This window comes from Eurosta solidaginis, chromosome 1 (genome assembly GCF_040869045.1).
Source record: "Eurosta solidaginis isolate ZX-2024a chromosome 1, ASM4086904v1, whole genome shotgun sequence".
Classification (NCBI taxonomy): domain Eukaryota; kingdom Metazoa; phylum Arthropoda; class Insecta; order Diptera; family Tephritidae; genus Eurosta; species Eurosta solidaginis.
Genome location: NC_090319.1, coordinates 299,316,516 through 299,341,506, shown reverse-complemented (window position 1 = coordinate 299,341,506; position 24,991 = coordinate 299,316,516). Strand labels below are relative to the sequence as shown.

The 24,991-nt window shown below is 35.6% G+C and overlaps 1 protein-coding gene across 11 annotated transcripts in view; it reads left to right on the top strand.

Annotated features, from left to right (window-relative positions):
* Nucleotides 1-24,991, top strand: part of ps (RNA-binding protein Nova-1-like protein passilla) — a 310,155-nt gene that overhangs the window by 88,850 nt on the left and 196,314 nt on the right. For 8 of the 11 annotated variants that reach the window (XM_067761209.1, XM_067761216.1, XM_067761212.1 and 5 more), the window contains one exon: nt 19,013-19,093. The exons of the other annotated variants lie outside the window; for them this stretch is intronic. Coding sequence is in view for 2 of the 8 variants with exons in the window: in XM_067761216.1 (XP_067617317.1) it covers nt 19,060-19,093 (34 nt within the window). In the remaining 6 variants the exon portion in view is untranslated. The remainder of the gene's footprint in view (nt 1-19,012; nt 19,094-24,991) is intronic. 11 annotated transcript variants of the gene reach the window in all.

The following is a 24,991-nucleotide window of genomic DNA, read 5'->3' as shown; positions in this document are numbered from 1 at the left end:
GAATTTGTGGCATGGGTTAAAGAACTAATAATAGTAGGTATTAGTTTGATAATTTGTGTTAACTTTTTAAGCAAAATTTTATGGTTCGGAAAAAAAGTTGAAAATAACAGACACCCTATTATGTGCACACATTCGTTGATTGCTGCTAACTCTCATAGTACTGATCCCGTGCGTTCGAATAAGATTTAATCGTGGTCCAGAGCTTGATGATGCAATGGAACGTTATCTGTATGTCTACTCTCCTCAATCAGTTTTTGGACAATTTTCATACCGAAGTCCCGAACACACAATAATAACCTATTCGACGATCCCCATAGTTGACGGCATGTGTTTGTATGGAGATCGTCAAATAGCTTATTCTTATGTGTTCGGGCCTTAAGTTTAACTGAACGGAAAGGCAACGCAATTGTTATGAGTCCAATATATGTGTGGCTAGCTAGTACTTAATATATGTGGCATTTAGATGTATTGGTGTATATACTTTCGCTTCACATGGTTTGGATTCGCTCTACAAATACCTATCAAATTTGATTAAAACTTGCCGTTCTTGCAAATTGGCAAGCCACTCAAAAACGGAAACGCCTGGTTTAGTCGGTTTTTTTTTGGAAAATTGCTTTCGAACATAGCAGATATTCTGGCTACTTATATCATGACAGAATCAATAAAGCGCCTAAACACACAAAATAAAAAAAAACTACATGAATAATAACTTGCGTATGTATGTGCATATCATAACATAACCCATTGGTAGATGGAAGTAGTACAAAGCGCGTACCCTAATAAATATAAGTTATTGCCTTATCATATTTTTCAGTTGCACTCAATACGTAATTTTGCCCCAAAAACTAGACTTCATTGAAAATCTATATACATTGTCTACAGCATACTCATTTCCTTCACAAACACTGTTTAGACTTCCTCGATATAGAATTGTGATATATTAGCCCTATTGTTTTTACATGAATGTACATCTACATTTGCGTGTAACAAAACGCTTATCATCACTTAAATAATGTTTATGAGATCCATCTAGCGGCAATTATCGATGACTCGCTGCAGTGGTTAAATAACTCACTACAAAACGGGTTGTGCTTAATAGCAGGGACACGACCTCTGTTGGTCATAGTGTGTAACCTATAGCTGAATCGGTTGTCATGAATCGTGGACACACACACTTTTCGGTCATGAAAGGGGGAGAATAGTGTAGAGATAAAATGGAGAGACACATTTCAGTTGCAACTGAGTATAATGCATACTGAAATTTGGAAGTACTTATTTTCTGCCCAACAATTTCATGAGTGTAGCTGAAAGAAGTGTTCATTGAGTAATCGCGCTCTGGCTCACGATTAAATCTCATTGGAACGATCTGGATCAACTTTATGAGAGCTGGCAGCACTAATATAAAACTTCTCTTTCGTTGAAAATAAGAAGAAGAAACGTCCACAAAAATTGAAGATACTGATAGAAAAACGCAAAATTAAATAAAGACAAAATGAAAGAACAATTCTTTGAAGTAAGTAATGGCAAATATTTTAAAGAGATCAGCTATAATTTTTCAAGTAATTATAAATTTATAGCTGATGTGTGAAACGTCATCGACCGAATCGGCAAACACCAGCGACAGGACGGAGGAACTTCTAAATTCTTCTGCGAATACAGTAGACACTTCTGAAAATGAAGAGGAGCGAGATAAAATAACAAATTTTCTACAAAATGTTTACTCTTTCCGTGTTTTTGCTTTTAAATATGGCGAAATCTTTATGAATACACATATGTTCACATATCTATTTCAGTGCTACCAACTCAAAAGTGGTTAGCTGTCAAAAAACCTACTACAGAACACAAAACGAACATAACTACTATACGGATCAGAAATTGAGCCAGATACATAAATATCAGATCACAACTTTGTTGTTGCATTTGCATGTTAAATTTCTATCCGTATCTGGTTCACGCGTCATTGGACCGTTACTAAAGTTATGCACTTGGCAGTCCATAGAAATAGATGTAAAAGAGAACACAGCTATTGATATCGACCACTTACAGCAACTTTAGTGCACAAAAATAAAAAATTGTGGAAGGCTTTTGAAGTGCTACCCCATTATTCCAAGGGACAAAACTCCAAGAAAAAGAAGTTGGGATTATCTCACTTCTGGTATAGTAACACAATGTCCACATTTTGCTTTTTAGTTCTGGAACTTGGAACTATGTTGTGACACTTTAAACACACTTTCGCTCAAAATTGCTATCAGAACTCGATTTTATCGAATTTGTACTCAAAGCAAAATGTGTAGCATACTTTCAGGCAGACTTTTTTATATTGGCTCAAGAGTTCTATAGCAGATGGAGTAGTCTATATAATTTCTGTTAACTTAAATGTTTTGTTTTATTAGTTTAATATAATTTTATTTCGACTTGCATGGCTTGGTGATCAAGTCCACATGCAGTTATTAAGTGAATAACGTGCCTAAAAGTAGACTTGATTTTTTTCCAAAAATGTGTTTATCAAATGTGTCTGTGTTTTTAGCATTTTCAGGTACAAATATCTCCAAAATGAGAACAAATTTAAAAATCCTTACATTGGATTCAGATTAAACATTTCGTAGATCTTGAGAAAAGTACAGGCTCATTTCGGAGTCTAAGATTTTCCGGCATCTGTCGTCGGAGCATTAATTCCTTTGATTGATTACCAGTATATTGGAGTAGCTGTGCTCACTTATTTGCTATTTAGGACCAGATTATGTATGACGCCGTGACATTTTGCATTGCATTCACATTCAGCACTATATAATACCAAAAACTTCACAAAGGCAATCAGTTTTACTGTCACTCACTGAATTGAATGAATGCTCTTATATCATACAAAAGTCTCCTTCACACGATAGAATATACGACTAGTTGCGTTATGCATAATATGCCCTTTATATTGCTTATTGCGTGTCACTATTAGGCAAATGGAACAGAGTTTTACATAATTAGCCTCTTGTGTGATATGTAAAACAAGAGCGGCGTCTACCAAATATTAGTCACATGCATAAAAATAACAATGACTCATGTTCTGATATCTGTTAATGAGATTACGATAAGGAGCTACAAAATCCACTGAATGAGGGCTATTAGCTGCCATCCCGTCGTCATTATCATTAGCTATATAAACATATAAACAAACTTGTATTTAAATGCCAAAACTACAACAGCCAGGCAGATCTGGACGTTTTTTAGTTTGGACCACCATCATACAACAATTGCTTGGGCCATAAATCGTACAGCTTTACATTATATAAGAAACAAGAGTTTTATCTATTTTTCGTAGCTGTTTATGTACTATGAAAGTACCTATACTGCTTTGGAAACCTGATCTGAGCGTGATATGGAGCTGGAACTAAAATCACCGTAGACAACTTTTGTTAGCTACCTCGCATTAAGTAAGAACCTGAAGACCAAATAAGTACTCAGTATTCCAAATTTTTTTTTTATGAGATCAGGTGATATTCATATCGGATACAAATATACCTACCTCACATAAACGTAATATATACAAAGATATTCGAGTTCAAACTTTTAATTGAACCATATCAAAAAGACGCTGTGCATGATTTATATATTAATCGTCGCTTTTGAGTCGTTGCTTTGAACACTCTGCACATCTCACTCGGAGTAGTTTAAACTAGTCCGAAAACTATGATTGCAAGCTAGTATTTGACTTGACAACTTCTGTGCTTCACTGCAGGGACTCCATACATGCTAGAACTTAGCACTTTCCTTTTTAACACCCACACATTTTGATGTAATATTTTCAAATATTGGAGCGGCAGCAGCTGCAAAGTATATAACTTCCACATATAACCGAAACACTTCTTGGGCTATTGCAAGTACATATGGACATACATACATAAGTGTACACATATGTTTATAATACAAATATTTCCTATGATGACACGCTTATAAACTTAGATACCCGGATGAGCCCATAAATTAGGTTGCGTTGCTTGTTAGGTTGCTTTACAAGATAATGAGTTCTTGTCGTTGTGCCAATTTTGCAAGTCAAATTTTTATATTTATTGACTGATATTGCATAATTTTGCTTGTTACGTTTCATAGGCTAACAAGAAAAGGTGTTTATTGATGATTTCAGATGGGCTTAACATTAGACAGAACGTAATATCTGTAATGGACCAAACCAAAGATGCTCTTAAATCATCATCAAAATTGAAAGTGATAGCTCTTTTGTATATGCAATGAAAGCATAATTATTCTACTTTAAATATTACACAAATTGTCCAAGCTTGATTTCCTAGAAAAGCGTCTCGAAAAAAGTGTTTCCAAGGGATTTATTTCCTACTGAGGCAAGTGGCAAATCTTCACTTAGCATTAAAGGATATCCACAATCCGAAGCATGACATATTTGTGGATTCAGAGGAGTCCTGCCCAAAAGTATGCAGTCGAAACCTCAGGTATTATATTCTGATGACCTGCACGTGGCAGTCCGCAACACTACAGTGCCCAGTAAATTTCTTTTCAAGATTACGCCCACATACAGCTAGAAACTATGCCGGGCTAAAACTGATTCTTCTTTTATTAGCTCCGCTAAGAAAGTGTTGACAAATATGACGATTTATAAGATCCAGAGCTAACTCATTTGACAGGCTCCATGCCATCGTCGTTGACTTGAGAGCTTGAACAGCTATAGAAGAGAAAACAGGAAGTTTTAAAGAATGTTTAAGATTCTCCCCACACTGAACTTTCTAAAGCACCAGCACCGATCCTCCCGCTACTATCGACAAGCATTCCATTGTGTAGCGAATCCAAGAGTATTGCTGCTACATAAATATGGACTTAGTTTTTCGCTCTTACAGCTCGTTTTTTTTTTGAGTGAAAATTTAAATGTAGCATCACTGAGCAAGCTCACTGAAAGCAGAGCCAGCTAGTATTTATAATTTTTATACTCAGCTGAGCAGAGCTCACAGCGTATATTAACTTTGTTCGCATAACGGTAATCCGTAACGGAATAAACTAATCGAGATAGATATAGACTTCTATATATCAAAATGATCTGGGTGAAAAAAGAAATTCATTTAGCCATGTCCGTCTGTCCGTCCGTCTGCCCGTCCGTCTGTAAACACGATAACTTGAGTAAATTTTGAGGTATCTTGATGAAATTTGGTATGTAGGTTCCTGGGCGCTCATCTCAGATCGCTATTTAAAATGAACGAAATTGGACTACAACCACGCCCACTTTTCCGATATCGAAAATTACGAAAAATGAAAAAATGCCATAATTCTGTACCAAATATGAAAAAAGAGATGAAACATGGTAATTGGATTGGTTTAAAAAAAAATAAATGTAAGGCGCGATAACCTCCGAAGAGATCTAAGGCCGAGCTTCTCTTCTTGCGTCGTGCTCCTCTTGATTTTTCCTACAAATTGGCCGGACGGGGCCTACATGTTTTATGCCGACTCCGAACGGCATCTGCAAGGCAGATAAGTTTTCACTGAGAGCTTTTCATGGCAGAAATACACTCGGAGCGCTTGCCAGACACTGCCGAGGGGCGACCCGGCTTAGAAAAATTTTCTTCTAATTGAAAAACCTTATATCTAAAATTTTGATGTTGCTTTGCCCGGGGTGTGAACCCAGGGCATACGGTGTGGTAGGCGGAGCACGCTACCATCACACCACGGTGGCCGCCAATTTGGATTGGTTTATTGACGCAAAATATAACTTTAGAAAAACTTTGTAAAATGGGTGTGACACCTACCATATTAAGTAGAAGAAAATGTTCTGCAGGGGTAAATCAAAAGCCCTTGGAATCTTGGTCGGAATACTGTTCGTGGTATGACATATATAAATAAATTAGCGGTACCCGACAGAAGATGTTCTGGGTCACCCTGGTCCACATTTTCATCGATATCTCGAAAACGCCTTCACATATACAACTAAGGGCTACTCCCTTTTAAAACCCTCATTAATACCATTAATTTGATACCCATATCGTACAAACACATTCTAGAGTCACCCCTGGTCCACTCTTATTGCGATATCTCGAAAAGGCTTCAACCTATAGAACTAAGGCCCACTACGTTTTAAATAATCATTAACACCTTTCATTTGATATACATGTCATACAAAAACCTTCCAGGGTTACCCTAGGTTCATTTTGCTAAATGGTGATTTTCCCTTATTTTGTCTCCAAAGCTCTCAGCTGAGTATGTAATGTTCGGTTACACCCGAACTTAGCCTTCCTTACTTGTTTTTATTCCAAGTTGTCTGCCTCCCTGAAGAGGACACGAAAGTTGCAAAACGTGACGTGAAGAAAACTTCACTTGGTTTTGTCATTTAACACATTGTTAATGTTGTTAACAGCGAGTATTTTCTTCTACACTAGTGCTGCCTAGATTAAGATAGGTTAAATTATTCATAAGTAAAACCTTGCAGTGAATTCCGGGCTCAGAGTAAACATTTTCTTAATATATTTATTCAGTAACGCAAAGCCCGGCTTTCTCGTTTTTTGTCTTGTATTTAGCCCACAGTTCACCTTAGATAATAAAATGGATCCAAGGTGTTTCGGAGTATCGTCCTGAGCAGATAACTTATTTAATAAACATTCTCGAAGATTCAATTCAAAAAATAAATCAAAGTTAAAAAAAAATCAAGGACAAATCTCTAATTTTTTTGTTGAGATAATTCAATAACCGTTCGGAATGATTTCGAGGCTATCTGGAAATAACTTCTGAACCATTTCGGTATAAGTTATGGATTAGCGTCAGAACCATTCCGCAGCTGTTTTTGGGATCACCTTCGGATGATTTCAGGATCTGCGATTTCTTTTCGGAACTTTTTCGTTATTTTTACTATTTTTTTAAAACTACTTTTGAAACAAAAGGGGGTATACAATACGATATATATGAAATGAAAATGATCTCAAAAAATAGTCCCAAAACAACTCCGTAATGATCCCGAAGTGATACTCAAGCAGTTCCGAAGAGGCTTTGAAATAATCAAGCAAATCATTCTGAAGTTTTTTTGGAATAGTCTCAAATTTATCCCGAAAGTTTCTGAAGTGGTCTCTAAACAGTTCCGAAAACCATTCTGATATAATCTTAAAATATTACTGCAGTTGTTTCGCAATGAACCTAAAATGGTCCCGAATTTATCTGGAAAATAACTTCAAATGATCATGAAATAGTACCGAATTGATCTCGATAAAACGAAATGAATATGAAATGTATTTTCCCAAGTTTACTCCTTTAAAAAAATTTCGTGAACTCTTATAATTACTCAAACTTAAACCATTATCTTCTACTACTACTACTACGATAACTAAAGAACTGTATACTCCATTGGTTAAAATCGCCACAAATCATATAAAACAGAAATAAATAATCGCAGCAGAAAATATTTTGAGTTTCTTATGTACAGGATATGTAAAGTGGTTTGAAGACTGACAGGTTTTGCTGAGTCATCTTCAGTGTAATTTTTCGTTTTAATTGCGATCAAAAACGACTAAGTATTGGACTTATACTAAAATTTTTGAAACAATTTAATAAAGGACCACATTAAAAAAAAAAAAAATTCAAGATAAGACTATCTTCAATTGTTTGCTGTTGTCGTTGTAGCGATAAAGCAGTCCCCGCAGGTTTTGGGGAATGTTATAGATGGTGATGTTCCTTTGCGGGATATATATCAGGTGCGTTTCGGTAAAGAGCACCATTAAGGAACAATCCAAACCATATTGGGAACGATTTAATGTAACCACTTGGGGTTCCCAGAACCTCGTCTGCTAAAGAAACAGAATTCGCCACGAGTAGGTGAGGTTAACAATTAAGTTGGAGAGGCTATAAGTGGCGTTGTCAATCGCTTGGAAGGGTTGTCCTACATAACGCCTTGAATCATATAGGTATTTTACTCTCCCCTTATGACAGGCATACCTGGAGTGTTTTCTAACCGCCATATTCAAAAAAAATTTCAAGATAGGACTCTCTTCATTTGTTTGCTGTTGTCATTGTAGCGATAAAGACAGTCCCCAAAGGTTTTGGAGAATGTTATAGATGTTGATGTTCCTTTGCGGGATATAGAACACGTGCGTTTCGGAAACAAGTATCATTAAGGTACAGCCCAACCATCTTGAGAAGGACTTAATGTGACCACTTGGGGTCTCCAGAACCTCAGCTGCTAAAGGAACATAATTCGCCACGAGTAGGTGAGGTTAAAAATTCAGTTGGAGAGGCTATAATTGGCGCTGTCAACCGCTTCAAAGGGTTGCTCTACATAACCCCTTGAATCATATATGTATTTTACTCTCCCCTTACGACAGGCATACCTGTAGTGTTTTCAAACCGTAAGCCGAGATTGATGATGTTTGAATCAGCGGACAATAATTTTTTGAATTTTATATCGATTCGTTTCGTTTAGTCGTTTTTGGGTGCCCTAGTTTTTTGGACGCATCGCTGCAAGCAATTACTTTGTATCGATATTCCGTATACATACCTATGTACATATTGACGTATGCCTACACAGTTTTCACGTTTTGACCATCATAGCCATTGATTATCATTTTATTTGGCAATAAACGCCATGTGACTCTTGCAAATTCCATCACTCTTGCACTATTCTAAAGCAAGTCCTACGGAATTTTGTAGCACGTGCGCATTTTTCAACAAAACACAAATGCTCACGTGAGGCGAAACGAATTATAATCGCAAACAAAAAAGGTTGCGAAGGATTTTAACTGATGCTGGAAATAGTACAAAGGATATTCAAAAGATATGCCAAAAATTATGTGGAAATTGAGAGCTAAGCAAGCCAATACTCTTAAATGAAAAGCTCTATTGTAGAGAAAAGTATAAAATGAGAGAGCGTTGATAGTAAAGAGAGTAAATTCCAGGATATAGAAATATTTGTGTGCTCTCATTTGTACGTGAATGCTATTGGTTTTTTTGCTCTTCGTATATACATACATACTTCTATATAATAGAACATGACCGATGTAGTATGGTTGTATGTGTGAGCCGCTCTGCTTCCGCTTTAGTATAACTTCCGTTTCCTTTTTCCTGATGATTTTCGTAAATGTGCGCATGAAAATGAAAATGCCAAATTCATATATGTACATTTGTATCTGTTCCAAATAAACATATACCAATGCATTCGTAATAACTAAATATATGCTCACATCATTTCTATGTGTTTCTCTTTGTCCTCGTAAATAGGTTACCGAATTTTTACTCAATTACTTATGTAACATTTATGTCTATAATATACTGTTATATACTCATATATATGTATAAATAATATTCAGTTGTGTTGCTGCCGCATTTCATTACCAAATTATTATTTTCGGTGCTTTAAAATTCGGTCTCCCGCAGGCTGGTTGTTCAAGTGAGGTCCTTACGCTTCAACAAACTTGGCGGCGATGGATGTTGTTGCTGGAGCATTCTTTTTCAGCAGAAGGTGGTATAAAGCCTTAATTTTTTATATTATACGCTGGGAAAATTCTGTGCATATGTTTGTTAAAGCAAAATTATTTGCCGTGTTTTTTTTACATGTGTATACATCTACATATGCGGATAAAAAAAGCTTATAATCACTTAGAAAATGTTGAGGAGACTTATGTAGCGGCAATTATTTAGGATTCGCAGCACTGGTAAATAACTTGCTAACTCGAGTTGTTCTGAACAGCGGAGACACACAACTCTGCTGGTAGTAGTGTATATCCTATAACTGAATAGGTTGCGATCAATAGTGGTTTTTTCGGTCAGAGAAGTCGAGAATAGTGTAGAAATAAAATGGAGAGACACATTTCATTTTCAACTGAGTATAATCAAAGAGAGTAGATTAATAAGAGGGAGCATTGTAGAGTCGTTTATTCGCCACAAAGTGGGACGGCTGCGACAGGAATTCACCATACGTTTTGCCTCTGCTTCGTTTTTACCATCTGGATTAAAAAGGTCATAAGCCTAGGCATTCGCGCAATTTTAGTGATGTAAATTGCATGGCGTCAGCGCCATTGCCGGTGCCAATGGTAGCTCATTGACGCAATGACTCCAAGCGAATTTTTGACGCTACTCAGTAGTGAGTGCGTAGTACATTTCACTTGCGCTATTGAGTGAAACGATTTTTGTGCGTCAGGCACGAGTTTGGTGTTATTGGCGCTACTGGCAATGATGACACTGAGCTGATGACGGTAGCGCTGGTAGTTCAGCTTTTGAATCAGAGAAAGAATTGATGACCCATGTTTAATATGGGTGTGTTTGAGCAGCCAAATAATAAAAGTAGTATTGCTAAAGTGCTGTTTAGTTGATGGTATGTCACTAATTTCCTGGCGATTATCAATAGATTGTGAATATTTCGTTCAACGAACGCACTCAAATTTTGCTGAAGAACGTTATGCGCTGTTATAAAAAGTAACACTGCTGCAGCTCGAACACACCCTATATCGAGCAAATAAGAGACATTTTTTCTAAGCGGGGTCACCCCTCGGCAGTGTTTGGCAAGCACTCCGAGTGTATTTCTGCTACGAAAAGCTCTAAGAGAAAACTCATCTGCATTTCATATTGCCGGAGTCGGCATGAAACGAATTGGTCCCGTCCCGCCAATTTGTAGGAAAAATTAAAAAGAAGCACGACGCAAATTGGAAGAGAAGCTCGGCCTAAAATCTTTTCGGAAGTTTTCGCGCTTTACATTTATATATTTTAATAATGAAGGATAATAATAATAATAATGCGCAACAATTTCATAAGTTTAGATAAAGCTACACAGTTAGCAGTCCATATAAAGTTTAAGTGCATATGTATATACACGTAAAAACACACACACAGCTATTGTGTAATTCATAGGCGAGCTACTTAAGTTTTTCTATGAAGCTACGAAGTAGTACTTATTGTTAAGTATTTGCTTATCGTTCTGTTTAGTTTACACACCCTTTTTTGTTGCCTGTTGGTGTAGAAAAGCGTCTAGTGAGTAGGGATAAAATAATACCATAGAAGTGCCGAGAACTGTACTTGCAAGTATCATCGAAAAAAGTTTCGATACCTACTAAGTATTGGACTCGAAGTAACGATTCTTGCTTCTATCGGTACTTTTTCTGTAATACATAATTTACAACAGGAGTGACTGCCCAACACGTCCAAAAATGTCGACAGAGGTATTGTATTAAGAGGCGAGCTTCGACCTTGGTATCAATAACTTGAAGGCAGAGATCAAAAACTTTACTTCTTTTTATCTATTATTTTTATTTATTTACTTATTATTATTTGTGAAAAACAGTGAAAAGTTTGTATGTGCTTATTATAGTTTTTCATGCTTTTATTAAGCACACAAAGGCCGGACTCACATAGAACTCTTGCCGCGTTGCTTCCGGATTTAACCACATATATGGTCGCATGTATGTATATTCTGATACAAAATCTTTGTGAAATGTGAAGGAGATATTCGCTGTGTTTTTTTGCGTCTATATACATATGCACTTAAACTTTATATGGACTGTCAAGTGTATAACTTTATCTACACTTCTGAAATTGCTGCGAATTAGTTCTTCTAAATTTCAATACGCATTATACCCAGATGCAACTGAAATGTGTGTCTATGTTTTACCTCTACAAATGGCGTGTGTCCAACTATTCACCGCAACCGATTCAGCTATAGCCAACAGAGGTGCGTGTCTCCGCTATTCGGTACAACGCGTTTTGTAGCTAGTTATTTAACCACTGCCGCTAGATGGGTATCCTAAACATTATCTAAGTGATGATACGTGTTTTTTTACCCGCAAATGTAGATGTATATACATGTAAAAAAACACGGCTAGTCTTAATATGTCAAAAGCGTAAAAACTTGAATCTGCCCTTAAGTAAACTCGTTGGTCGATTCAAAGCGAAGAAAGCGTTTAATTGTTGTCATAAGACGCTGTTCAAGCGAAGCAAAACAACCAAAGAGTTTATGTAAATCCGCCTTAAGTTAACAATATATCAACTTTTCATATCACCTCAGCTGGAACAAATTGCGAAACTGGATATAAAAGCTCTGAGAATGGCGAAAGACGAAGATATAATCTGTACCTGAGTATATTTCCCAGATATGTGAGACAATTCAAAGTTTTAAGACCATTTATTTCATAAGTAATAACTCGTGTTTCGTTACAGCTACTTTTTTCCGATACCTCTCAGTAGTCGGTGCAAAAGTATCGACTATAAATTTTCCTGATATCAGATCAAAATTATCGATACCTACATGTATTTACTAGTATGGTTTAATTTCTACTAGTGAACTGCCCTTCGGTAAACATGTCGGGCTAAAGGCAGTCACGAAGTGCCCTATCTTTTGTGAATGTGAACATCCAGTAGCCTTCTGAGTATGCTCAAAACCAAATACTGAAAAACTAACAGGTCCGAAGTCCTTGTGCTTCTCATGATCACTCTTTTTGACCGACGTAATCACGACCACCATTATCTTTTTGCTGTTTTGGAAAACATGATTGAGCGAATAAAAGACTTAAAGATACATTCCAATCTGAGTAACGCCAAGGAGCTGGTTTTTGTTATATATCGAGAAAAATTCGATCCGCCTGATTTTCCCAACCAAATAGGGTCAACCCTATTAAAAAAGTACCCGGCCTAAAAATTACTAAAAGGGTATCACGTTCAAAGGACTACCCGGCTCTTAATAAGTACCGGATTCACTTGTTTCCATCGGAATTACTATAAAGTTGGTTTATTTTAAGATTTGTTAATATGCTTCTGATAGCCAAAATTTTTATATGGGCTAATATTGGAACAAGAGCTTTACGTTTTTCTCAAACTTTTCTGCAGAAGAAATGTCAAATCAAGCAAGAAGTTTTAAATATTTGTGTGGCTATTTTGAAATGATAATAGGTTAGGTTAGGTTAAGTTGAAGTGGCTGCCCCCAGAAATGTGAGGGACACACTTAGGCCAGCTGGCCCATTGTGATACCACTGTGTGGGCTATAGCCCTTCCTCCTTTAGATCTGTAGGAATTTGAACCATTTTGACTTTCTCATGTAGCGTAGAATATTTTCGATTTCCGCAGAGCCAAGTTCTGCTAAACACTCGATGAAATACTTATTCAGACATTCCATACGTATACTGGCCGGAGCAGAGCATCTAGAGAGGAAGTGCTCGACGGTTTCTATATCCTCTTCATCCCTGCAGCTCCGACAAAAATCGTTAGTTGGAATTCCCATTCCCAGGTTTGTTTGGATACTTCGCATGTGGGTTCCAGCGTCCATCTGGAATTCGCCTTCTTAGTGACAAATGATGTGAGCCAGTATTTGCACGCAGTAAGAGGGGGAGCAATGTCCTTCACCTGGCTTAGCTCTGTCTGTTCAGTAGTCTTCCTCGCTAGTTCATCGGCAGCAGAGTTCCCGGGTACACCGCTATGACCTTGGACCCATAGCTGTCTCGCACCGCGATGCAGGTTGGGTCTGTCTACATTCTATTGCTAATTTGGATGAAGTTGGATTGCCTTGGAGGGCTTTGAAATGATAATGGTAATTGAAAAATCATAGCAATAACAGTAACGGTTTTCGAATCATATTAATGCTATTTAAAATATTATTCATAACTTCACTATGAACTTAATTTCACAAGACCGGGTGGATAGTCCTCATATATTTCCTTTTAGGATCATTGTCATGAGCAAAGATAGACACTTTAATATACTTTAGAAAAAATTGGTATGGCATGAAGTAGGTTTCAAGAGGACAGCAGTTACTTAAGTCAAATAGTTGTTCCCGTTTTGTGAGGACTCTTTGTGTCGTTTGCCCAGGTCATCTTATGAATGATGATGCATGGCAATAGATTGCCATTGAGTCTTGTTTTTGGGCAAAGTCAGCGTACTCGAAGAAGCTGTAGCATACGTCCTCTATATTCGGTGGAGATCCTCAAGAAAGCAATCGCACCTGGCTAAGAATTGGGTCAGGTAGAAGTCAATCTAAGTAATCAATTAAGAAACTTATTCCCAAGTCCGTGTTACACGGCTGCATTACTGCCACCACCATCGGATGGATTTTTGTGGTGCCTGCATTTCTTTCCGCAATAAAATGTTATAACGTTATTGTTCCGTATCTGCTATAACAGCTAAGCTGCAGCAAGCCGAGACAATTCGTAGCGTTCTTCTGTGTACTCTTTGTACTTTTTTACATCCCGTATTTTATCTTCGCTATACTTTCCTGGCTCATCGAAAGTGCTCCGAGAGAGAAAAATTTGATTTCGCAGCTTAGTACTGTTACGACAGCAGCAACGTCATCTGGCAAAAAGAAAAGAAAAATGTCTGTGGGATTTGCAAGCGCAGAATACCGCTGTACGTAGCTTGACACTGAGTCTATGCGTCTCCGTCTCTGAGGTAGTCCCTGTTTTTGTTGTTTTTCTTGTAACTTTAAAGACACTACTTTAAGATCTTGAGTGAGCTAAGGAGCGTTTACAAACATATACTCTTCCTCAAGCACCTTGTTTGGGAGATGAAAAATCTTCATTACCATTTTTTATGCTTTTTTTATTCGAAGCGCACTTTGTGTTCTTGGTCTTTGCTTCTTTAGTACATTTATAATTTGCTTTGGTAGAAGTCATGGAAGACTTAGCTGGCGGCGTATTTTTGGTTAAAAGGTCAGTCTTTTAATAGGCCAAGGGTTATTTTTTGGGTGAAACTCTTTTACATTATTTGAAATTCTTATTTATTCATATTAAGTTGACATTACTTAAGCATACGAACAATGTGTGTAAATAAAAATTAAGCTCTGAGATTATTTAACTTACCTAGTGAATTATATTTGTACCTACGTGTTGTAGACGACTCTGTGTTCAATATATCGCACCGAAAGGGCTTATCTTAAATTTTATTGAAAATACCTTTTAACATGTTCTGATACGCCCCTCTTTTATATGCGAGTTTGTGAAAATCACCTATCTGCGGCTAAATATAGCGCATTTATAGATATTATTCTAAACAGAATTTTTTGCCTAACGCTTAGAATTTTATTCAGTGTCTACGTTTCTATATGAACTATATGAACTATTGAACTTGTGAGTTAAGCGCTTTTTACATGCGATACACATGTGCTTATCTTGTGTTGTTAATGTTATAAAAGAATAAGATTGTACATTAGGGTGTTACTTACGTATGTATGTAATATTTTGTTCTTACTCCTATCTTAAAAAAAAATATACGTAAATATCCTGCATATAGAAATTTTCTCAGATGAAAACATAAACCCATTTAGTACACTGAGGACGAATTTAAAATATTGAAGTTTTTATACTTTTCAGGAAAAGGCTGTCCTTATTCATACTACCAAAAACTTTACCAAGAACTGTAACTAAAAAGTTTTTCCAGTCACATTACCATGGTTCAACTGTGTGGTTAACTCATCTCATCAGCTGATTTAATTTTTTTCATTTCACTGGAGTAGGGATTGTCAAAAGGAGATGGGAAACTCAAAATGGAACCAACACATTGACAACATTTTCTTACAACACACAAAAACTGTTATGTTTTATATTTTCCTTCCATTCCATTCACCTAACACCAACACGTAGATTTTGACAATCTGAAAAAAGATATGTTGTTGCTGTAGAGATGATCCAACCATATAGTTGAGCCATGTCACCTTACAATCTATGTTCTGTATATTCCAATTCAGGTGCGTAGCCAGAAAATTTCTTTGAGGGGGGCGGGGGGGGGGGGGGGAGGGTGTAAATTTTTTTTTTTTTCAATTAAATAAATAAAAAAAATGTTGTCTTTAGCTTTAAAATTAAAGTACGTGTATTTAGAATATGATATGGAAAAGGTTACATTAAAAACTCAAGCGCATGCGTCGGCTTTTCTTTGCCATTTCATCTAAAACTTCATCAACGGTAACAATTTCATCACGGTGGATGCTTAGTGATGCACAGCCATTCAATCGATTTTCACTCATCGTGTTTCTCAAATAGTTTTTAATAAGCCTAAGAGTTGAAAAAGATCTCTCGTTCGTTGCCGTTGTTACTGAAAGTGTACACAAGATTTTCAACAACATGTGAACATTAGGAAAAGCCACAGGATCGCATTCCTGTAATATTAATCATAGATAAATTGATAAAAAAACCGAAGTACCTCCTTCAGGAATAAGTAGAATGCATGCTTTTTGAGCCTATGCATGAGATCTAACGTATACGTATATAAAATTCAAAAGAAAGAAACTGATCGAATAGAAAAAAACTTAATTTAAAAAAGTCATATCTACACGGAAAAAATACTAATGTGTTTTAAAATGTGAAAACACATTATCTTTTCATTTATCAAATAATTTGAATTTTACATTTTTGAAATGTGTTTTTGATATGAAAAAAAATGTATATATTACATTATAATAATGTGTTTTCCACATGGAAAATAATGTAAAATTTGCATTATATTAGGAAATGTGTACTTCGAAAAAATGCTGTAAATTTAACATTATTTAAATGTGGAGAATAAAATCAAAGCACGAGAATTAATATCGGTTAGTTCGGCAAACAAACAGAACCGTAAGCAATGTTTATATGTATGTTTATATGTAGCTTGTCGCCGTGACGTAAGGGCAGAAGAATCATGCAAATATTCAGACGCATGGAGCTTTCATATTTCCCTTTTCATTCCGATGAATGTAATCGCGGTTGAGGTAAACGAGCAAACGCCCGAATTGATTATATTCACGCATGCAATAAGTCGGTTGATTTTAAATCAATGTCGATTAGGTTCGTTTAAGCAAGTTGGATCATTGAACACGATCATGTTGCCGAATGTAATCGAACGTTGTTGTGTTCGATTTTTGCTGTTCTCTGATATGTATGTAGATGGTCGTTAGGCAAATTTACAAGCAAACTTCTTTATGAAATTATATTAAAAGTTAACATGTACATTTGTATATTTAATAAATTGCAGAATTATTATGAAGCAGAATATGATTAAAATATAAGTGTTCACTTCGTACATACATATGCTTGCATATTAAAAATATAATATCACCAACAAAGTAAATACGTAGCAGAATTATAAAGAAATTTATTAACATAGACATGAAAACATCAAATATTTGAATTGTAACGACCTAAAAAATCAAATCCTGAGACAAGGGGGGTTTAAACCCCCAAAACCGATCCCCCCATCGCTACGCCCCTGTTCCAATTTATTAACGATAAAACCTGTTTCAAGCAGCCTGCACTTTTCTAGATATTCATGTTCATATCTTTATTAAGTCAATGGCAACAGACCTTACTGACAATATTTACATAATTATTATAAATTAACTTAAAATTTATTAACAATGAGTTTAAAGAACGGTTGTATTTGCTCGGTAGTAAGACTCAATCAATAACTTAAACTAGGGGCTTGACATCGTAAAGTCAAGATCCAGACTTCTAGATGCGATTAAACTCTTCAAGCGCTCTAACGAGAGGTGCAAAGTTAAGATAATTAGATCTCAGAAACTTCAATGTAAAACATATTATAAGAGCGTAGGAGTTTTATTGGGAACATTGAAAACATATTTGTCCAAGAAGAGCTGGGCAGTCAATTACACCAGCTATAAATGTCGAAGATAAACATTGAGTTTTGAAGAGAACGTCTGATTTCGAGCGGCAAAATGTTGATGAGCTTGCACCTAGCAATGTAGGGAGGCCACAGATTATCAAATTAGAGATGTTGAAGAACAAATCGAATGAATTTGCGTTGAACCCTTTCAACTCTCGCCGGGCATGTGGAGTAACTTGGATTCTAAATGACAGATACATACTCTGGATCCCAAAGTAAAGTCCTTCGCGTACCGCCTTAAAAAGTAAATTACCATAAGCCCTCGGTGTGATATAGTTAATGGATAAGTGTAACCATTTTAGTCGAACAGCTCAATTTATTCGAATTACTACCAAGAACAATCGTAGATACCTTTACTTGTTTGTTTTCGGTGTTCTTTACATTATTTAAGGTAGCACCCTTATCAGCAGCGACAGTGGCATACGTCGATTGAATATTGGTGCTAGCATCAGCAGAAACTTCATTATTCGTGGAGCCCAAACCAGCAGTTATAGCAGAAGCGCAGTCGGCGGCAACGGCTGACTTGAGTAATTTTTACTTGTATTGGACAATGACAGAACATTGTAATGTAAATACAAAAAAAAAAAAAACTCACTTAAATATTACACACCCTAATTGACAAATTTAGATACATATGTACCTATATTAGTGGTGCTGTTTTTGATTCTCAGCGTCGAGCGCATGCGTAGCTATCAGATATGGGTATATCAAATATGATGAGTAGTTTGATAGCATGACCACTACAGCGCTTTAATCGTCATCAAACTCCGTGTACATGTGTGTATGTATGTGTTTCATTTACAGCTGTGTCAACGATCACATGAGTTTTTCCCCCCAAATAATTTAAGTGTGCATATTAGGGTGGGCAAATTTACTTTTATTTTCCTTTGATCTAGTGTAAAAGAGTTCCGTATCTTAGCCGTATTTTTTTTTTTACACGATATACACTAAGTTTGTGGGTAAAAAAACGATTATGCTCACTTAGATAATGTTTAGGAAACCCATCTAGCGGCAGTGGTTAAATATATAGCTACATAACATGTTGTAGCGAAAAGCGGAGACACAAACCTCTGTTGTATGGCTGTATATCACCTATAGCTGAATCGGTTGCGGTGAATAGGGGACACACACAATATTTGTAGAGATAATACACTGACGTAGAGGTGAAACATAGACACATATTTCAGTTGCATCTGAGTATAATGCGTATTGAAGTTTAGGAGTACTAATTTTCTGCGTAGCAATTTTAGAATCATAGATAAAGTTTAATGCTCAGCAGTCCACATAAAGTTTAAGCGTATATGTAAATAAAAATAAAAAAAAGACAGCTATTATATCATCATATAGCCATATATATAGGCCGAAATTTAAGTTTAATATTAAGAGGCGCCTCATTGCAAGTTTCGATTAAACACTTAAATTACATAGAAAATATTTTGTTTTTTATTTGTTCTTTTAGACCGGTCGTGGGAGGCAGTTGCAAATGAAAATTGTGCACACATCACTATGTTAATTGTTTTGAACGTAGAAAAGCTTGCAGGTACGTTTTTATGTAAACGGAGGGTAAGGCCCCTTCCTTAAAAAAAAGCCTATAAATGGACTAAATAAGAGGTTTGAGTGTGGGACTTTTCTAGGTATTTTTTTTTTCCAGAAGAATTCTAGGCTGATCTTAAACTTTTTAATAACCTAGTCCTCTCACAAATTAAGTTAAATGCTCTTATATATTAATGTTTAATTGTTTTTAGGCCTCAATAGATAAGCAAGTCTATAGATAAGTATATGTATTTTTATGTCGAAATATACGAAGCTTGAACATTTCCCTCTATTCTACAGATGAGAGAATTATGGCCTTTATATTGAAACAGTTGAGAGCAGCTTTTTGTATGCATGTATGAAAAACCTTAATTTTGGACTTTCCTTGATCAATAAGTTGAATGCAGAGATGGCCAACAACTGTTTGCACATCCGACATTTTCACTCTTAAATTAATGGTAAAAAATAATAATGAAAAGGATTTTTCGATAAGAAAAAAGAAAGAAGAGGCAAGTAAAGAGAAAATAGGAGGGGGGAAAAAAGATAAGAAAACAAAATCGACGAGTTATCGGATTAATATCCATTTGTTATTGGCGTGTTATCGACGATGTATATATGAGCTATGCATTTGTTATCTAAGGGGTATATATTTGTTATCGACAAAAAAATTTATCAATAAATTATCGACCCATTATTGAAAAAATATCGATTTGTTATCGGTTTTTTTAATGCAATATTTTGATTACAAATTGATTATTTTTCTATAACAAATTTATTTTATTTTATATTTTTTTGATAACAAATCGCTAACTTGACGGTAACAAATCAAAATTTGTTCCAAAACTAATCGATAACTTTTCTATAGCGTATCAATAACATGGAGATAACAATTCGACTATAATTACAACCCGATAGCTTTTCGTATTCATGAATTAATTTTACCGAGGCCTGCCCAAACGATTCCAAAAGTGTATCCAATAAATGGTCTCGAAATAGGACCTTAAACAATCCCGCTAAAATAGTTCTGCAATGAGCCCAACATTACAATAAGAAAGTCTCGCAATGATTTCAAATTTATCCCCGATCCAAAAATATAACATCGAGACATGGTATAATTTTCTAGTTTAAATTTGCATAAAAATTAATTGATAATAACATAATATTAAGTTTTCATTCTGTTTGTTCTGGCAGAGCAGACGAGAGATTTGCCCTTCACAAAACTCATTTCGGTCATAAAATAAGAGTTTAAAAAAACCTTACAAAACATTTGTAAATAAGAATCAATCCCTGTGAAAACAAAAAAAAAAAAAAAAAAAAATAAGCATACCTATCTCACTGAAAAAGTCCTTCCTTGTGTTTGGAAATCATTTACTGAAAAATGCAACATCTTCAAATCCTCCAATAGAGTTTTATGACTTAGAGCTTGTAATAGTCTTCACAAGTTTACATGTAATTGATCAGTTCACAGATCAGGATTTTCATGTCGTTAAGAACATCGTTAGACGTTCCTTGCCTCATCGGTCATTTTATGCAAAATAAGGCGCACCCTAATGTGTGCATATGTTTGTTAAAAAGGTATTTAGTGCGATAAACTTATGTACATATGTATGTGTGTGTTTGCTTGTTATCAGTTCAAATGCTGTTGTTTTTCACCACTTTCGAGTTGTATAAAGATTTGATTGCAGTGACATTTTAGAAAAACCAACAACAACTAACACGACTAACTGTCTACTCACACAAGCAAACATTTACACAATACAAAAATATGACTTCATATTTTTGTTGTTGACTTCTTTTAACACTGCTTCCGCATCTATACCATTTCTACTATATTTCGTTTAAAAAACACACATACATGAGCGCGCTTTATCAGTTTTACTGCAACAATAACAACAACAACAACAACAAAAACGTTAACTATTCAGCAACTGCACACAAAGCAACAAATACATTGCACACATAGCAATAAAAGTTGTTGTGTTGTTGTTGTTTAAAAATAAGAACAGTCGTTAAAGGCAAACTATTAAGCTGATAAGAATATTTTAAAAATAGGAATACAACAACAAAAATACATTCATAACGCCAAGCAGTCAAGAATCGAGTATCTGCAATACGAGTATATGTATGTATTTGGGAAAAACAGGCAATGGTGAGAGAATAAATGAAAGAAAGAGAATATACAGAAAAAATTAATTAGATAAGTAAATAGAAGTTGATATGTGAAGCAGTCTAAGATTGTGGCAATATTGTTTTGAAAAATGTTTAAAGTCAAGCAGTTGAAGCCGAATATAGAAGAACCAAATTTTGTAAAATGACGACATTGCGGCTGTGTAAATAACAAATATACCTAAAACTTTATATATGTAGGTTGTTGCTTGTGTTTTTTTTGTGATTAATGTGCAATAAGTAAATAAGTATGCGTATATTGAAGTGTCAAACTCTTTCTCTCTCTCTTTTGAAAAAATACTTAGAGACATAGAGCGAAGCGCTGACACTTGTTTTGGCATTTGATATGAAATATTTACATTGATATGTAGATGCATACACTGATACATTAAGACCCAGTCAGCAATTTTTATATCCAGCTGTACTTGTACACAGGGTATTATAACTTTGATTGGATAACGGTTGCTTGTACAGGTATAAAGGAATCGAGATAGATATTGACTTCCGTATATCAAAATCATCAGTATCGAAAAAAATTTGATTGAGCCATGTCCGTACGTCCGTCTGCCTGTTAACCCGATAACTTGAGTAAATATTGAGATATCTTCGCCAAATTTGGTACACGAGCTTATCTGGACCCAGAATAGATTGGTATTAAAAATGAGCGAAATCGGATGATAACCACTTTTAATATATGTATATAACATTTTGGAAAACACAAAAAACCTGATTATTTAGTAAATAATACATCTAGAATGTTGAAATTTGATGTGTGGACGGATAATGAGACTTTTGATAAGAATTTGAAAAAAAAAATTTTAAATGGGCGTGGCAACGCCCATTTGTGCCAAAATCAATTTTACAAATATTATTAATCATAAATCAAAAATCGTTAAACCTATCGCAACAAAATTCGGCAGAGAGGTTGCCTTTACTATAAGGAATGCTTTGAAGAAAAATTAACGAAATCGGTTAAGGACCACGCCCACTTTTATATAAAAGATTTTTAAAAGGGTCGTGGGCGAATAAAATAAGTTATATCTTTGCAAAAAAGAGCTTCATATCTGTGGAATTTCATTTCCCAAGTGGATTTATAACAATAAATAGGAAAAACTTCAAATTAAAAAAAAATGGGCTTGGCACCGCCCCTTTTATGACTAAGCAATTTTATATGTTTCGGGAGCCATAACTCGAAGAAAAATTAGTTCAGAATAGAACCATATGTATATGTATTATTGCGCAGCCTTGTAACACAATTAAGCACACAAAACAAACAACAACAGCATTTCAAGTGTACAGCTGGGTATGTAATGTTCGGTTTCACCCGAACTTAGACTTCCTTACTTGTTAAAGCATGACATTGTTAGTACAGCGATACATTTAGACCCAGTCAGCAATTTCTAAAGCATAAAATTGTTAGTGCAGCGATAAAAAACACTCCCCAAATTTTTTGCTATAGGACTGTAGACATTGGCAGGTCTTTGCCGGATATGGATCCATTACTAATACCTAAGGTTCTTACCCGACTGTTTTGGGAACTATTAAGAATCCGGGTTCAACTACCGGACAAAGCAATATCAAAAATTTTGAAAAAAGGTCTTTTTATTAAAAAAATTCGGTACCTCCTCCTCTTGGACCGGTAAAGAGTACACCGAACAACTAATCAATATGAGTTCTGTACTCACTCATCCGTCGAAACTATCGGAAGTGTAAAGGCCCATCTGGATGAACTGAAGGTACTAAATTTGTGTAAGTGTGGGATTTTGAAAACACGTTGTTCTTTCGTATTAACACTAGTAATTTATGTAAGGTATTTTTATAAACTTTTTTTAAGTTTAGAGAAGAACAAGTAAGGAAGTCTAAATTGGGGTGAAACCGAACATTACATACCCAGCTGTACACTTGAAATGCTGTTGTTGATTGTTTTGTGTGCTTAATAGTGCGTAATAATACATATACATAAATATGGTTCTATTCTGAACTAATTTTTCTTCGAGTTATGGCTGCCGAAACATAGAAAATTGCTTAGTCATAAAAGGGGCGGTGTCACCCCCATTTTTTAAAATTTGAAGTTTTTCCTATTTATTGTTATAAATCCACTAGGGAAATGAAATACCATTGATATAAAGCCTTTTTTTGCAAAGACATAGCTTATTTTATGCGTCCTGGACCCTTTTAAAAATCCTTTATATGAAAGTGGGCGTGGTCCTTAACCGATTTCGTTAATTTTTCTCCAAAGCATTCCTTATAGTAAAGGCAAGCTCTCTGCCGAATTTTGTTACGATAGGTTTAACGATTTTTGATTTATGATTAATAATATTTTGTAAATTTGATTTTATCACAAGTGGGCGGTGCCACGCCCATTTAAAAAGAAAATTTTCAAATTTTTATCAAGAGTCTCAATATCAGTCCACACGTCAAATTTCAACATTCTAGGTGTATTATTTACTATATAGGTATAAAATCAAGCCTACGGGATGCCTAGTACAAATTCAATGTTTTCCTTGGAGAAAGGAATTGCCGCTCTGGATTTTCGGCCATGCCGCTCCTAAAAAGAATTTTCTATCCAAGTAGATATAAGTGTTTGCCATAGCAAATTCTTATTATTAGGTATATCTATATACCAAGTCGGCTTAAGTATGTATTTTTTTACCTAGATCGGTATAGTTGAGAAATTCAGCTGTATTCCAAAGAAAATTGAGGTTATTTCGTTTCTTTTACATAGCCGACAGAAGGGCACTTGTAAGCATTTTGGCCAATCTTGATAGTCCTGCTGGAAGCAAAGCTTTTCCTCCTTTAAAGTATAGGAAAGTTAACCAATTTATTTGTCTAATGTGACGCTCAATGCCACGGACTTCAGCAGAGACAAGCTCCTCTAAGCATTCAATGAAGTGTTCCGACATTCCATACGTGTCCTGGCCAGAGCAAGGTAACTGCAAAGAATGTGTTTAACATTAATAAAATTCACACGAGTGTTATATTCGCTGCAAAGTTTTAAGTGTAAGTTGTTTCCATGCTTAACAGTATACAATTTGTTTAAAACATTTCACTTACGATGAATAGGGTATCTTGTGAATTGCCTAATTACTTGTGTCCTTTTCGGGCCTGCAGCGCAGAGATAAGTCATTCGTCATCATCATTCGCGATCATCGGATAGCAGTCTCAGTCATTTTAAGTGTGAGTTTTCAAATGTACATGTAATTTATTATCTCAAGAAAAAGTTTACATTTTAAAACTCACACTTACTGAAACTATATCCTGCTCAGTTGTTTGTCTGAACATCTCACTTGTGGGTTTCAGTGTCCATCCGCCTTTAACTGGTTTAACTCCGTCTCTTCAGACACTTCAGTAGCTAGTAAGAAGCACACAACACTGTGACCTGGGACCAATAAAACCGCACTCATACATCGAGAGAGCAGTTTGTTTAACGACCATCTGCTGTTTCTTGCTAACTTTGTCAAAGTCGATTGCCACAGAGTTGCTATTCGGTGATAGTTAATCAATGAACGATCACCTTTATGGCAGTTAGTTCAGCAAGAAAGGCGCTTCAATACTTAAGGAGAGGAAAAATCGTTTGACTAAATACCAATGCCTACATTTCCATTAAGCTTCGTGACATTTGTGTAAACTGCAGTATATGCAAGTAATTAAATCGTCCCATCATGCTTCTACAGATAAATCTTATGGTGCTCTAGGCAAGTACTGAGTTCAGTCTAACCGCAATATAAATTGCTAGGAG